This window comes from Hyla sarda, chromosome 4, assembly GCF_029499605.1.
Source record: "Hyla sarda isolate aHylSar1 chromosome 4, aHylSar1.hap1, whole genome shotgun sequence".
NCBI classification, from domain to species: Eukaryota; Metazoa; Chordata; class Amphibia; order Anura; family Hylidae; genus Hyla; species Hyla sarda.
Window position 1 is genome coordinate 159,792,035 of NC_079192.1, and position 15,272 is coordinate 159,807,306.

At 39.4% G+C, this 15,272-nt stretch overlaps 1 protein-coding gene across 2 annotated transcripts in view; it reads right to left on the reverse strand.

The window, feature by feature from the left end:
- The window catches only part of LOC130368607 (proprotein convertase subtilisin/kexin type 5-like), a 154,266-nt gene that overhangs the window by 107,212 nt on the left and 31,782 nt on the right, over nucleotides 1-15,272 (reverse strand). For both annotated transcript variants that reach the window (XM_056572514.1, XM_056572515.1), the window contains 2 exons: nucleotides 12,742-12,828; nucleotides 2,901-3,099 (listed from right to left, as the gene is read on the reverse strand). In XM_056572514.1, coding sequence (XP_056428489.1) covers nucleotides 2,901-3,099; nucleotides 12,742-12,828 — 286 coding nt within the window. The remainder of the gene's footprint in view (nucleotides 1-2,900; nucleotides 3,100-12,741; nucleotides 12,829-15,272) is intronic.

A 15,272-nucleotide genomic window follows, 5' to 3' on the forward strand; every position in this document is an offset into this window, starting at 1 on the left:
GGCTCCCACCCTAAAAAACATTCTCGCAGCCAGCGTGATAAAACAACATAAACCAACATCGAAGAAATCTCCTTTACCCGCAGGATGGTCTAGGTGTAACAGCAAGAGGTGTTTGTGCTGCAGGGAGATCCAGAATAAACGGACAACATTCTCCTCAAATGTCACTGGGGAAGAATTTATAATAAAACACAGATTAACATGTAGTTCCTCCTATGTCATATATTTGCTGGAATGCAGATGTAACCTGCAGTATGTAAGTCGGACTATCCAACCCCTCCGCAACCGGTTTAATAAACACAGGCAAAATGTCAAGAATAAATTCCTTCTCCATGGGGTTTCCAGACATTGTGCCATGGTTCACCCAGGTGAACAGGATACTTATACAGTAACTCCTATTGACCATATTTCAGCCGATACTGCCAATCATTTTGATACGCTAAAGAAGAAAGAGATCTATTGGATGTACAAGTTGTTAACAATTGCACCAAAGGGGCTTAATGAAACGGTGGAAACGATACTATGAGCCCACAAGTACACTGCTGTTCCATATTTATCATTTATTCCCTTTTATAATCTATCACCGTTTTTATACATTTCTATATGGACCTTACATACTTTTGTAATAGGCCTCCTTTGGTTTTTTTCTGAGATCCAATACCCCTTTCAGGAATGACATGTGATTATAACAACACTGCTTTACTGTTCTCTTAATTGTACCTCTTTGGGGGTCCTTTTCCACTCATTTTTCATATGGTAACTTCCCTTAAGGACAGGTCCCCAATGTGGGACAATGGTGTGGTCTCTTCTGGATTAGTCCATGTAAGTTGAGTCTGCAACTTTTATGTAGTCAATCTTTCATATTAATGAGAAAAATTAATTTTTTCCACATTAAGCATGCTCCTTTTTACTATTACTATTATTATATTATTATTTTTTAATTCTGTTCCTTGCCTCATGATAATTATGCTGCTTGCCCAGGTCCAATTATGTTGCTGGCCCTGTATCACGGAGCCGCGACACTAAAGCCCCTCATGTGTTGTAGTTACACATAATTAAATTATATTATGTAAGCCAAGACAATTTCTGTTTTAAAAAGGGAAGGAAAATATCAATTTTATAAAATAATTTCTCTCATAATGAAAGAAAGAGAAACAATCCATTTATGTTTCATTTGCCTATGCAGAATTTTAAGTATTTCCTATCATTCCTATTGTATATATGTATTTATGCTGTACGCTTCATGTTATAAAAAGATCGCGCTTAGAGGCAAAATTTTTCTCCACCATAGAATGAACACTGTTGCGAGCGGCAACTCCGTTCTCTCATCACAGTGTTTTGTACCAGCGCTTACCTTGTAGCTGTGTGACAGCTCGGTTTGACATTCCCCTTTGTTTACTAACTCTAGCGCATGCGCTCTATTGATTTAGAGCCATGTGTTTGAAGCCTCTCCATTTGTTTACAAGTCGCTACATAGTAGCGCATGCATATCAGTAACCTGCAGCTCCGTGATGAGCGGCGGTTTTACGAGCCTCCAGCGCTGCCACAACAAATGTATTGCGCCTTATTTTATAGCTCATGACTATATGTTTTAATGAGAATGTTTGTGTGTTTCATTATCTTCATTGTTTTTTCTTTATGTTCTTTATTTTATGATATTTTAAATTGGGTTATGCATGACCTTTCACCCGGATGTAGATTTGAACCGGGCTTTTTAACCTTGAACATGTGCAGTGTATTTTATATGCCTGAGGAAGAGCCTGGCATAAGGCTCGAAACTAAGTGTTGCAATAAATTCCTTATATACCTAAGAATCTTCCTGCCTGGACTTACCACTTACTAACCGGAGGAGAAGCGCTTTGGAATCAAATCCCCATTTTCTGTGTCCCGGATTATGGGTCACACGTTTTGAATCTTAATAAGTCTTGGGTGTCAGTGACCCTTTCACCAATTTACAATTTTTCCTTCCTTGGATCACTTTTTGTACATATTAACCACTGCATATAGGGAACACCCAACAAGACTTGCTGATTTAGAGATGCTTTCTTGAACCTTATACCCGGGTTACATGTAAAAGGGTCACCATGAGACAACCTCTTTAACCTCATTCATGTTGCATAATCCCTTTATGAATGTGAATATGTCAGCTCTATATGCTAAGAGCTGCAGACACTATTGGATAACTGTAATGGTATAAAACAAACTGTACCTTCCTGGAGCTCATAGTGGTTCCCAAACTTATAACAGCATTTTTTTTTCTCAGCCAAGTGTCAAGCCCCTACTTGATTGATGTTTAGAGACCTGTACATTAGTCAAGAACAGGGCAAGCAATGAGGCATGCCAGGCTGTGGCCCCTCCTTCTTGACACTTAGCTGAGAAATAAAAAGGTGATTTTAAAAAATTGGCAACTGCATCAGCTCCAGATAAGCCTCCTGCCTGGTTGACTTTTCTAAAGAGTTGGAGACTTTTTATGGTTATATTGACCGCAATACCATTAAACCTTGAAATGCCAATTAATTGTGATTCACACTTATGAAAAGATATGCCATGCCATATTGGAGCTCATTGTAAAATGTCAACTATAATAGCTAAAGACAGCAGTACCAAGTGTGCCCAATAGGTGGCAGTATGGAATTCCTTCATTCATAGGATATATTGTAACTATTTAATTCATGTAAGTTGCAGGTATATATTTATATATATATATATATATATATATATATATAATATTAATTTTTAACATACGTTATGATAGCAGATTGCTGAAAGTGTACTACTTTTGATCTACATAGCGACATGAGCCAGATAAGCCATAAAGTTGTCATTATTTTAAATACAGCATTATGGTGCCATATGGTGCCAAAATCTCTCTTTCTTTTTTTTTTTATCTTGCCTTTACTTACTCTGGACAATGAGAAAGACAGCGTCCTTCATGAAGAAACAGGCCTTGCTCTTGTGTGTAACATTTCAGACAGTTTTCACTGCTACCTGCACAACTTTTACAGGTCACTGAACACTTTTCACATGTTTGAGTGAATGGATCGCCAAAGAATCCCTGTGGACAACTTGGCACACATTGATTTTCCACATCCAGATAATAACCTAGAATACATGAGATGTAGTTGTTATTCATCACTCAAGGTCACATTGCATAGGGCGACTCTGATTAATGATGTCATTTACAGTTACTCTTATTGCAAGCACATACTTTGCTTTTCAAATCATATAATTCACAAATTTCTCAAATTTTGTAAGCCAAAAAAAAAAACAAAACAATGGAAATCTATGAGAAAAAAATGCAGAATATTGCCTGAATAACCTCGGACCTACAGTATGCTTCATCTTCAGAAAACACCACTGCTTTTATTCTCCTGTGCCAAAGAGATGTTCCCTAGCCCCAGACGTGCTGAGGTCTGGAAATCTTCCTCATTCCCCCTCCCACCCCCGTTCCTGTTTGATCGACAGCTGAAAACTGAGCCCTGTTTCCAAATCTCCAATCTCACCTTGTATACAGGTGGAAGAAACAGCTTCCAGCTGACTGTCAATCAAATAGTGACAGGAGTAACAGGATAATGGAGTAATGTGGTGTTCCTTCCTATTTGGGAATGGTTCCTTGACTCTTTGTTTAAAAAAAAATTCAAAATGCAGCCCTCAAAATGTCACCCAAAGCTATAATAATGACTTAGAAAAGTCGGGAGGACTTTGTGAAAGGTTTTTGTATAGGTTCTGTTGAAAAAGTGTGGCAAATTTTCGATCAATTGCCTGTTTGCTGAAAAATGTTCCACTCTTTTTGCAACATTTTTTCCTGGTGCAAGCATTAAAATGTTTCTCTGTCAAGAAAAAAAGCACAAAAAAGCCCCTCAGGAATAATAAGTTAACAAACTTAATAAGTTGTATTGATCCTAAAATTGTGCCATTGGAACAACTGGTAACTAATGGAATAACTAAGTTGTAGGTAGAAGGAAACCTAGGAAATAGTGATCATAATATAATACATTATAACTTGTTCTTCAATAAGGGAATCTCTTGAGGGGCCACAAAAACAATGAACTTTAGGAAGGTGAAGTTTGATCCACTCAAAGAAGCGCTTAACAATATAAAATGGGATAATGTTCTCAAAATCATGAATACTGACACTAAATGGGAGACTTTTAAGAGGTATACATCTTATGGGAATAAAAGGGCCAGGAATAGGAGAAAACCAATGTGGATGAATAAAAATGTTAAGGGGGCAATAAATGACAAAAATAAAGCATTTAACCCCTTGGGGACGAAGCCCATTTTGACCTAAAAGACGAGGGCAATTTTTGTTGTTGCACTTTCATTTTTTCTCCTCCCCTTCTAAAAATCATAACGCTTTCAATTTTGCACCTACACACCCATATAAGGGCTTTTTTTTTTTGCATCACCAATTTTACTTTGTACCGACATCACTTATTTTATAACATAATCTGTGGCAAAACAAAAAAAAAATTATTTGTAGGGTGAAATAAAAAAAAAACGCAATTTTGTAACTTTTGGGGGCTTCCGTTTCTATGCAGTGCACTTTTAGGTAAAAGTGACAACTTTTCTTTATTCTGTAGGTCCATATGATAACAAAGATACCCAATATATGTAGGTTTTATTTTATTTCACTACTTTTAAAAAATTGTAACTACAGGCACCAAAATTAGTATGTTTAAAATTGTCATCTTCTGACCCCCTATAACTTTTAAATTTTTATTTTGATGGGACTTTTTTATCGCTTATTATTAGTTTTTTTATGGTATATGAAGTGACCAAAAATGCGCATGTGCATGTGCTGATCAATGCTACGCCATAGCATAGCATTGATCAGTGTTATCATTGCTCTGCTGCTCCAGCCTGCTGAGCAAGCATGGAGCAGCAGATCACAGATCGGACAGCGAGGCATCGTACAAACGGCGGTGCCCGGCACTAACCCTGGGTGCCTGGCTGCTGATAGCAGTCTGGACCCACCGGGATTGACGCGCGCTCTGCTTGTGAGCGTGCTTCAATCCCAGGGAACGGGACGAGACCTTAAGTACCAGGACGTGAGGGTGTACCCATAAGCCCTCCATCCCCAACAGGTTAACTTACTAAAACAGGACGGCAGTGAAGAAGCATTAAAAACCTATAGAAAAAAATGTAGAATATGTTAAAAAAAAACGATAAAAGCCGCAAAAGTAGATATAGAAAGACTCATTGCCAAAGAGAGTAAAACTAACCCCAAAATGTTCTTTAACTATATAAATAGCAAAAAAGTAAAAAATAAAAGTGTTGGCCCTTTAAAAAACTGTTGAGAAAGATATTATAGTCAGGGATAAGGAAAAAGCAAATATATTAAACACATTCTTCTCCACTTATTTACAGAGGAAAATAAAATGCATGGTGAAATACAGCGAGATAAGGTAAACTCCCCAGTATAGGTCACCTGTCTAACGCAGGAAGAAGTACAGTGCTGGCTTCAAAAAATCTAAATAGACAACTCACCAGGTCCAGATGGCATTCACCTCCGTGTTCTAAAGGAATTAAGTAATGTAATAGACAGACCCCTATTTTTAATATTCAAGGACTCTATAGTAACAGGGTCTGTTCCCCAGGACTGGTGCATGGCAAATTATAGGCCTTTTATTTTAACCTCCGTTAAATGTAAATTGTTTGAGGGTTTTCTAAAAGATGCTATTTTGGAGTATCTTGTTAAAAATAAATGTATGCCCCCATATCAGCATGGTTTTATGAGGGATCGGTCCTCTCAAACTAACCTGATAAGCTTTTATGAGGAGGTGAGCTCCAGACTGGACCAGGGGGAATTGCTTAATTTTTCAAAAGCATTTCATACGGTGCCACATAAAAGGTTGGTGCATAAAATGAGAAGGATCGAGCTGGGGAAAAATGTGTGCAAGTGGGTAAGTAACTGGCTCAGTGATAGGAAACAGAGGTTTGTTATTAATGGTACTTATTCTTTTTGGGTGACTGTTACTAGTGGGGTACCACAGGGGTCAGTCTTGGGTCCTATTCTATTTAATATATTTATTAATGACCTTGTAGAGGGGTTGAATAGTAAAGTAGCAGTCTTTGCAGATTATACTAAACTCTGTAAAGCTGTAAACACTATAGAGGACAATGCACGATTACAAATGGATCTGGATAGGTTGGAGATTTGGGCTGGGAAGTGGCAGATTAGGTTCAACACTTATAAATGTAAGGTTATGCACATGGGGAAGAAAAATCCAGGCTGGGATTATGTATTAAATGGGAGCACACTTGGGACGACTGACGTGGAAAAGGACTTGGGAGTCTTAATTAACAGTAAATTTAGCTGTAGTGACCAGTGTCGGGCAGCTGCTGCCAAGGCAAATAAAATCATGGGGTGCATCAATAGGGGCATAGATGCCCACGACAAGGAAATAATTCTACCGCTCTACAAATCACTAGTCAGACCACACATAGAATACTGTGTCCAGTACTGGGCACCAGTGTACAAGAAAGATATAGTGGAGCTGGAGAGGGTTCAAAGACGGGCAACCAGAGTAATACGGGGAATGGGAGGACTACAGTACCCAGAAAGATTAGCAGAATTGGGGTTATTTAGTTAAGAAAAAAGAAGGCTTAGGGGCGACCTAATAACTATGTATAAATATATCAGCGGGCAGTACAGAGATCTCTCCCATGATCTATTTATACCCAGGAATGTATCTATAACAAGGGGGCATCCTCTACGTTTAGAGGAAAGAAGGTTTCTACACCAGCACAGACGGGGGTTCTTTACTGTAAGAGCAGTGAGACTGTGGAATTCTCTCCCAGAGGAGGTGGTCATGGTGAACTCTGTAAAAGAGTTCAAAAGGGGTCTGGATGCATTTTTGGAGAATAATAATATCGCTGGTTATGTATATTAGATTTATAGGGACAGAACGTTGATCCAGGGATTTATTCTGATGCCATATTTGGAGTCGGGAAGGAATTTTTACCTCTAGTATGAGGATTTTTTGCCTTCCTCTGGATCAACTCAGTAGGGACTGATTAGGGATATAGGTTGAACTTGATGGACTCTGGTCTTTTTTCAACCTCATGAACTATGTTACTAGGTTACTATCTATCTTATCTTGCAAAAAAAATAATAACTCTCAAACAATTACAATGACAAAAAAATTTAAATAAAGAACTAATGGGTCTTAGTGAATCTGTCAGCTGTATTTGGTCCTTAGAGCTGCAGACATGGTTTGATAGCTGTATAAAAGCATAAAAGCATAGTGTACCTTTTCTGAAGCTGATAGAGGTTGCCTAGCTTATAAAATCTTCCTTTTAATTCTCAGACAAGTGTCAAGGCGGCGGGGCAGAGCTGCTTAAAGGGGAACTCCAGTGGAAACAAGTAGAAAACAAATGATTTCAAATCAACTGGTGCCTGAAAGTTAAACAGATTTGTAAATTACTTCTATTAAAAAAAAAATCTTAATCCTTCCTTTAGCTGCTGTATAAAACAGAGAAATTTGTGAATTTCTTTTCTGTCTGACAACACTGCTCTCTGTTAAGCACTGTTGTCAGGCTGGAAAGAACTTAAAAAATTTCTCTGTAGTATATCTTTAGTTTACAGCAGCTGATAAGTACTAGAAGGATTAACATTTTTAAATAGAAGGGAATTACAAATCTGTTTAACTTTCTTGCACCAGTTGATTTGAAAACATTTTTTTTTCCACCTGAGTTCCCCTTTTCTCTTAATCAACTGGTGCCAGAAAGGGAAACAGATTTGTAAATTACTTCTATTAATAAATCTTAATCCTTCCAGTACTTATCAGCTGCTGAATACTACAGAGGAAATTATTTTCTTTTTGAAACAGAGCTCTCTGCTGACATCACGAGCACAGTGCTCTCTGCTGACATCTCAGTCCATTTTAGGAACTCGATAAATAAAAATCTCCTCCAACAACCAGCAGGATAAAATCAAGCACTGAGAGCACGATAAAATGAGGGATATTTATTACCCACAATGCAACGCATTTCGCGGGAGTTCCGCTTCTTCAGGCGAAAGAAGCGGAACTCCTGCAAAATGGGTTGCATTGTGGGTAATAAATATCCCTCATTTTATCCTGGTCTCAGCGCTTGATTTTATCCTGCTGATTGTTGGAGGAGATTTTTATTTAATGTGTTCATATAAGCCTGGAGCAGCTGCAGAGACCTCTACCCTTATCACCTTTATCCATTGTTGTACTTGGATCGGGTACAACATTATCTGGTAAGCACAGTTCACATTGTGCGTTAGTACCTCTTGACTGAAGGTATTACACTACGGAGTGCATCCTTTTGTCTTGTTGTCTTTACATTTTTGGAACTGTCCACAGCAGCATATATTTTCTATGGGGATTTTCTCCTACTCTGGACAGTTCTTAAAATGGACAGACATGTCAGCAGAGAGCACTGTGCTTGTGATTCAGCAGACAGCTCTGTGTTCCAAAAAGAAAATAATTTCCTCTGTAGTGTTCAGCAGCTAATAAGTACTGGAAGGATTAAGATTTTTTTAATAAAAGTAATTTACAAATCTGTTTCACTTTCTGGCACCAGTTGATAAAAAAAAAAAAAAAAGAAAAGTTTTGCACCGGAGTACCCCTTTAAGTCTCACAGCCTGGTACAACTCCTTACTTTCCAACCACTTCTTGACTACTGCACCAAGCTCTGCACGTCAATCAGGAAGGGGCTGGGAAGTGAGGACAAGCGAAGAAGTGTGCCAGACTGTGGCACCTGATTATCTTGATACATTTGACCTTGAGTATTAAAAAAGGTTTGTTTAGTTTAGCAACTACCACCAGCTCCAGGAAAGGTGCCGTTTGCTTTCATAAACTAATAGCAATCTAATGGTGTCTGCAGCTCTTAGGTCCAGGAAATCAACTTAAAGGGTACCTCTCATCTAATAAACTTTTGATATATTTTAGATTAATGAATGTTGAATAACTTTCCAATAGCATGTTAATGAAAAATATGCTTCTTTCTATTGTATTTTTCCCGATCAGTCCTGTCAGCAAGCATTTCTGACTCATGCTGGAGTCCTAAATACTCAGAGCTGCCAGCCTGCTTTGTTCACAGCCAAACAGGCTGTGAACAAAGCAGGCTGGCAGCTCTGAGTGTTCTCCTTTGTGAACAAAGCAGACTGGCAGCTCGTAGTGTTTAGGACTCCAGCATGAGTCTGAAATGCTTGCTGCCAGGACTGGTAGGGAGACCCCTAGTGGTCATTTCTTCAAAGTGGAAAATTAAATAGAAAGAAGCATATTTTTTAATAACATTCAATTGTAAAGTTATTCTGCATACATTAATCTATAATATATCAAAAGTTTTTTGATGAGAGGTACCCTTTAATTAACAAATTCTACACATGTCTCTTTTGCTTCATACTGGAATTGGGGACTTATATTGTCAAGTAAGTGACTACAGGTAACAGCATGATACAGGTGTGAGTAAGATAAGCAATATTCATTATACCATACAATTTGAAGTAGAATGCTGATGTATATAAGCACTAACAGGCATGGAACCATGTCTTCAATTACCCAAATGTTGTCAGTAAGTCATTCCCTAAATGTACAATATACATGATGTGCTATAGTGATGAGCTGTAGGGGCCATATTCGAATTTGTGATATTTTGCCAATATATGGACGAATATTCATCCTATGTTCATGAAATTTGCATATTCGCTATGTTCGTTCTTTTTATTTCCATGCGAAAGTTTGTAATGGAATTTGCATAGTGTGCATGCACAATTATATCTCACCTAAAAGAAGGGAAGGATCAGTGTCCTCTGACTGGAAGTGCTGATATTCGCGAATATGCAAATATTTGTAAAGATTTGCATTAAAAAATCAAAAATCCGTCCTTACGAATATATATCACTATATTCCAAATGTTCGCAAAATCACAATGTGCCTATGTTCGCAGTAAGAATTTGCATTTAGAATATTCACACTCAACACTAATGTGCTACAGAGGTCCGAATCTTGATGTGAATGCAGCCTTAGTATGTATTTTATACAATGTTATACCTACCCCATGAGAAAAGTTGGGGTAAAAGTAAATTTGTGAAATTTTCATCCTACAATCCTACAACATCAGTGATCTTCCCCTCTTTTATTGCCATTATTAATCACTTCTCAATCGAAAAACTTCTCCATAGTAACACTTTTTATTGCCTAAGAACAATTCTCACTTTCTGTACTTATGTCATATATGACTATCTGTCATCACCAACAGAGTATACAAAGTATACATTTTAGCAGCCATTGGCCTAGAATGCTGAAGAAGCTCGGTCAGAGCGAAACATGTCAGGGGGGCTGGGACTGTTAGTGTTTTAAAGTTCTTTGTTGCCACGGTCTATACAAATTTCAACCCCAGGACTGCAGCCTGTGGTCAATTACAATACAATTTTTTATTCCTGTGTGGCACATCAGTGGCGGAACAGACTACAAGTCCCTCTGCATACATGCATACCGGAAATGACTACCGTATTTATCGGCGTATAACACGCACTTTTAAAACTTTAATTTAAGGCAAAAAGCCTGCCTGCGTGTTATATGCCGATAAATCTTCTGGTCACTGATTTAAAGCGGCCGCAGCAGCGTCTGCTTGTTAAGTATTAGCAGCACGGCCGCGGCCACTTTAAATCAGTGCCACTCCTCCCCGCTCTGGAAAACTGTCACTTGTTTTCTCCCGCACTGTCCACGGGAGACGCTGATTAAAATGAGCCCTACCTTGTCCGGATCTTCCCTACCTTTTAATCAGCTTCTCCCGCACTATTCACCAGTACCTGTGGATAGTGCGGGAGAAAACAAGTGACAGCTTTACTTTTCATTTTTCTTACCCCCCCCCCCCCCTTCCCTTATCATTCCCCCTTTCCCTGCTTTTCATAGATTTGTTTATTTTCCTTACCTGACTGCACTTCGGCAGGTCAAGTCAGGTGGGGGGGGGGGGGGTCTTGCGATCTGCAGTCAGTGAAGCAGATGAGTGACATCCTCTGCCAGCTTCTCTGCCCGGCATCACTGACGTCACTTTTCATTTACTGTAGTCGCCGCCAAAAAGTGACATCCCTGATGCCGCACAGAGAAGCGGGGAGAGGATGTCACTCATCTGCTTCACTGACCGCAGCACGCAAGACAGCCGAAGCGCAGACAGGTAAGAAAAGGGGAAGAGTTGTCTTCAACCTGCGGACTTCCAGATGTTACAAAACTACAACTCCCAGCATGCCCAGACAGCAGTTGGCTGTCCAGGCCTGCTGGGAGTTGTAGTTTTGCAACATCTGGAGGTCCGCAGGTTGATGAGACAGGGGGAAATGATGGGGGGGAATAATGGGGGGATGATGAGACAGGTTGTGGGGGATGATGAGACAGGGTGGGGGGATGATGAGGGGGGAATGATGGGGGGCATGATGAGACAGGGTGGGGGATGATGAGACAGGGGGAAATGATGAGGGGGGACATGATGAGACAGGGTGGGGGGATGATGAGACAGGGGGAAATGATGGGGGACATGATGAGACAGGGTGGGGGATGATGAGACAGGGGGAAATGATGGTGAGGGAGGCACTAAATGCTTAATGTCTGTATGGCTAGTGGTGGTCTATGACAGGGGGAAATGATGAGACATGGGGGGATGATGAGACATGGGGGGTGGTGATGAGAGGGGTAAATGTGGCACAGAGACTGATAAAAGGTAAGGAATGATGTGGCACTGGAGGGGACGGGACCAAACAGGTGCAGAAGAAAACGAAGTTAGGGGGATGATGTGGCATTTAGTCCTTTATTTTACATTACATTTTTTTAACTTAAATTTGCCTGTTATATGCCAGTGCATGTTATGCGCCGATAAATACGGTATCTACTGTTAATACGGTGGCAATATTAGTCATTTTAATTATGTATGTCTCTTTTAAGGAACACATTAAAGGTTATGTTTTATTAGGGTTATTAATAGGGTTTATAATGTTGTGTGAGGCACTTTTTGTTTTGTTTTTTAACTGGAATATGCATAGCAGCATAGTATTACGATAACAGCAGGAATAAAGCAACCCTGCAACTACTCTATGAAAACATCAATATACATTGCACAGAGCCCACACTACAACTTGCTTTCAGTGACTGTGGAAGTAGTGGCAGGGTTGCTTTGTTCCTGCTGTTATTGTAATACTAGGCTGCTATGCACATTCCACTTTCTTTGTAGTTACCAACTTAGGTTGGTTGTTATTATTTTCTCACACTTGTCTTCAGGGGTTATCCAGGAATAGAAAAACACAGCTAATTTCTTTAAAGAACAGCTCCACATCTGTCTCCAGGTTGGGTGTGGTATTACATCTTGGCTCCATTCACTTCAATGGAACTGAGCTGCAGAACCACACCCAACCTGGAGACAGATGGGGAGTGTTTTCTGAAAGACAGTAGCTCTGTTTTTCTATTCCTGGATAACCCCTTAAACCTGCTCTGTATTGTAGTTCTGCCATATATTTTTTTACATGTCTTTTGATGTATTTTATTAATTTTGTGTTTTCAATAAAGATTAAGATTATTTTCACAATGCATGGTGTGCTTCCTATTGGTGAAAATAAATCATCTCTAATCAGCCTAAGTTTAGGACGTTATGTAAACCACCTTATTATGCAATTCTGAATTCTGGTGTTTTTGTTAAGTAATAATCCCCCTAAAGGTTACAAAGATAAAAAATCATGACACAAAAAGGGTAATTAGAACAACAAAGATTTGTCTGCATTACCAATATGACAGGAGAAGCAATCTTGTGCTTGTGGGCCGAAGCAACTCTGACAGGAAGGGTCACAGGGGTAGCACTTGCCATCTGCCACTTAAGAAGAAAATGTATAATCTTAATAAATATGATATTGTTCTTTGACATATTACATAACATACATTTTATTATAACATAATGCTCTTTCCACACTGCATCATCGGAGGTATATGTAATGAGTTTCTCAGACGTATACCTATGACAGATGGGTATAAAAAATGAATACTTCACAGTATACTGTTTTCTTTAGTTATAATTTTTATTGTAAATTGCTCATAAAGCAAATCCTGTTATATGCCATCCAGATGGAGGCGACTTTGGGTAATGAAGGTCTATGAAAATGTGTACTGTCTACCGTGAGAGCATCCATGATGTAAATAGGCAATGCTACCCATCCTTTTCACAACAAAATCCCTTTAAAAAAAAAAATCTTTTTTTTTGTGTTGCCATATTCTGACAGCCATATATTTCTCACTGACATCAACATCTACAGGGTTAACTATCAGATTTGAAGCTCTGCCCTGCTGACAGTTGCGGCAGGTGCTTAGCTTTTTATGACCGCCGGCTCCCACCGCAATCATGTGGGGTATACCCGTCACAGAGCGTTCATTACCTTTCCTGCTATGTTGTGTATAAATGTCAAATAGCAGTAAGGGGTTTGAGGGGTTATCCAGGAATAGAAAGCAGAGCTGATTTCTTCCAAAAACAAGCACCACCCCTGTCCTCAGGTTGTGTGTGGTATTGCAACTTGGCTCCATTCACTTCAAATGGAACAAAGCAGTAGTACCTAAGAACAGGTGGGGTACTGTTTTTTTTAAAGAAATCAGCTCTGTATTTGTAATCCTGGATAACCCCTTTAAGAAGAAAATGTATCATCTTAATAAATATTATGCTGTTCATTGACATATTACATTATATACATTTTATTGTGACAGCGTTACATTTTGTGATTAAAAAAATGTCTTATAGTTGGGCACACAATTCACAGCTGCCATTTGGTGCCATAGTCTATGCCACAATTTAGTTTTTCTGTAGAATTTATCGCTTTTTTATTTGACTGCTTAGACTGCTGTGGCAGGAGTATTATGGATCTGTAAAACTCTAAGGTTGTACTGAGCCATAACATAACAAACATAGTATGAGTAGTGTCAAGGATATTATATGGTTTCACCTAAACCATGATTAATGTATTACATACAGTAAAATGATATTAAAAGACATAATGAGGTTCGCTGACCAGTTGTAAAGCCAAACATTCTGTCATTATTTAATTCTCCAGTACAATTATTAATATGTTTGCCTTCTGAATGAGAGAAATAAGGTTGGAGGATGCAATTTAGTGTAGAACTGTGAATTTCGCTTATCTAGCACTCCTGAGGATTGCTAAAAGCTTGGAACATTGACTAGTTCAGCATTTCCCAAATTCCCAGCCTCAGGACCATAGCCTGGGATTAATCATATTACCCTTGGCTATCTTACCTCAGCACACTATGCGGTATTGTTGTTCCTGTAACAATAACCAAGCATGTCTATCTGATTAGTAAAGAGGTGATAGATAAGACATGGAATTAACTAAGTATGTCTCGAATACAGGCCCAAGATTTATATATTCAGAAACGAAATTCAAGGGCTCAAGCTCCACAAAAAAAGGTAGTTAAAAAATTCGAATTTTTCTTCCATAATGCTTCAAAATCCAAAAAGGACAAAGACAAACATGATGTGCTCTGGTGAGTTAAAACCCCACGTCAACCGACACGTTTCGAACAATAATGTTCTTAGTCATGGCATGAGACCCTCACACTTGGCATGGTTTTTATATACTGAGGTGTTCACCCTCATACAAACATAGCTCCACCTACTGCAGGTGGAGCTCCTTCCATCTGGAAGGACTTGTAACAAATTATCCCAGAAGAAAGCGAACTTCAATTGCATTCAAGAATAGTAATTCAACATAGCTTCAAGAAACACTGGGAAAGACAGTACTTTCACTGTATATACACAAGACCCAATTCACCAAAGTTTCAAAAAATCAATAAATATTGTGAGAAGGTGAAGGGTATGGTGGTTGATGGGCGATATGCGTCACCAAGGTTCCTGGCCTTGGTGAGATAAGGGCCGGTAATTTTCCAGTGTCTGTGCTGTGGTGCAGACTGATACAGTAACCCCCCGACATATGATAAAATCGACATACGATGGCCTCTCAGAGGCCATCGCATGTCGATGTCAGCATCGACATATGATGCTTTTATATGTCGGGGCCATCGCATTAACTGCTATCCGACAGCGCAAAATGCTTAAGCTGCTGTCGGATAGCAGTTTAAGCATCCCGGGCAGGTTTGCCTACCTATTCCCGCTGCTCTGGGTCCACTTCGCGATCCTCCGGCGTCTTCTGCATCTTCTCCAGGGTCCAGGCCTCGCTTTCCGGCGTCGTTATTACGTCACTACGCACGCCGCGCCGGCGCAGCAGCGTAATAACGACACCAGAAAGCGAGGCCCGGACC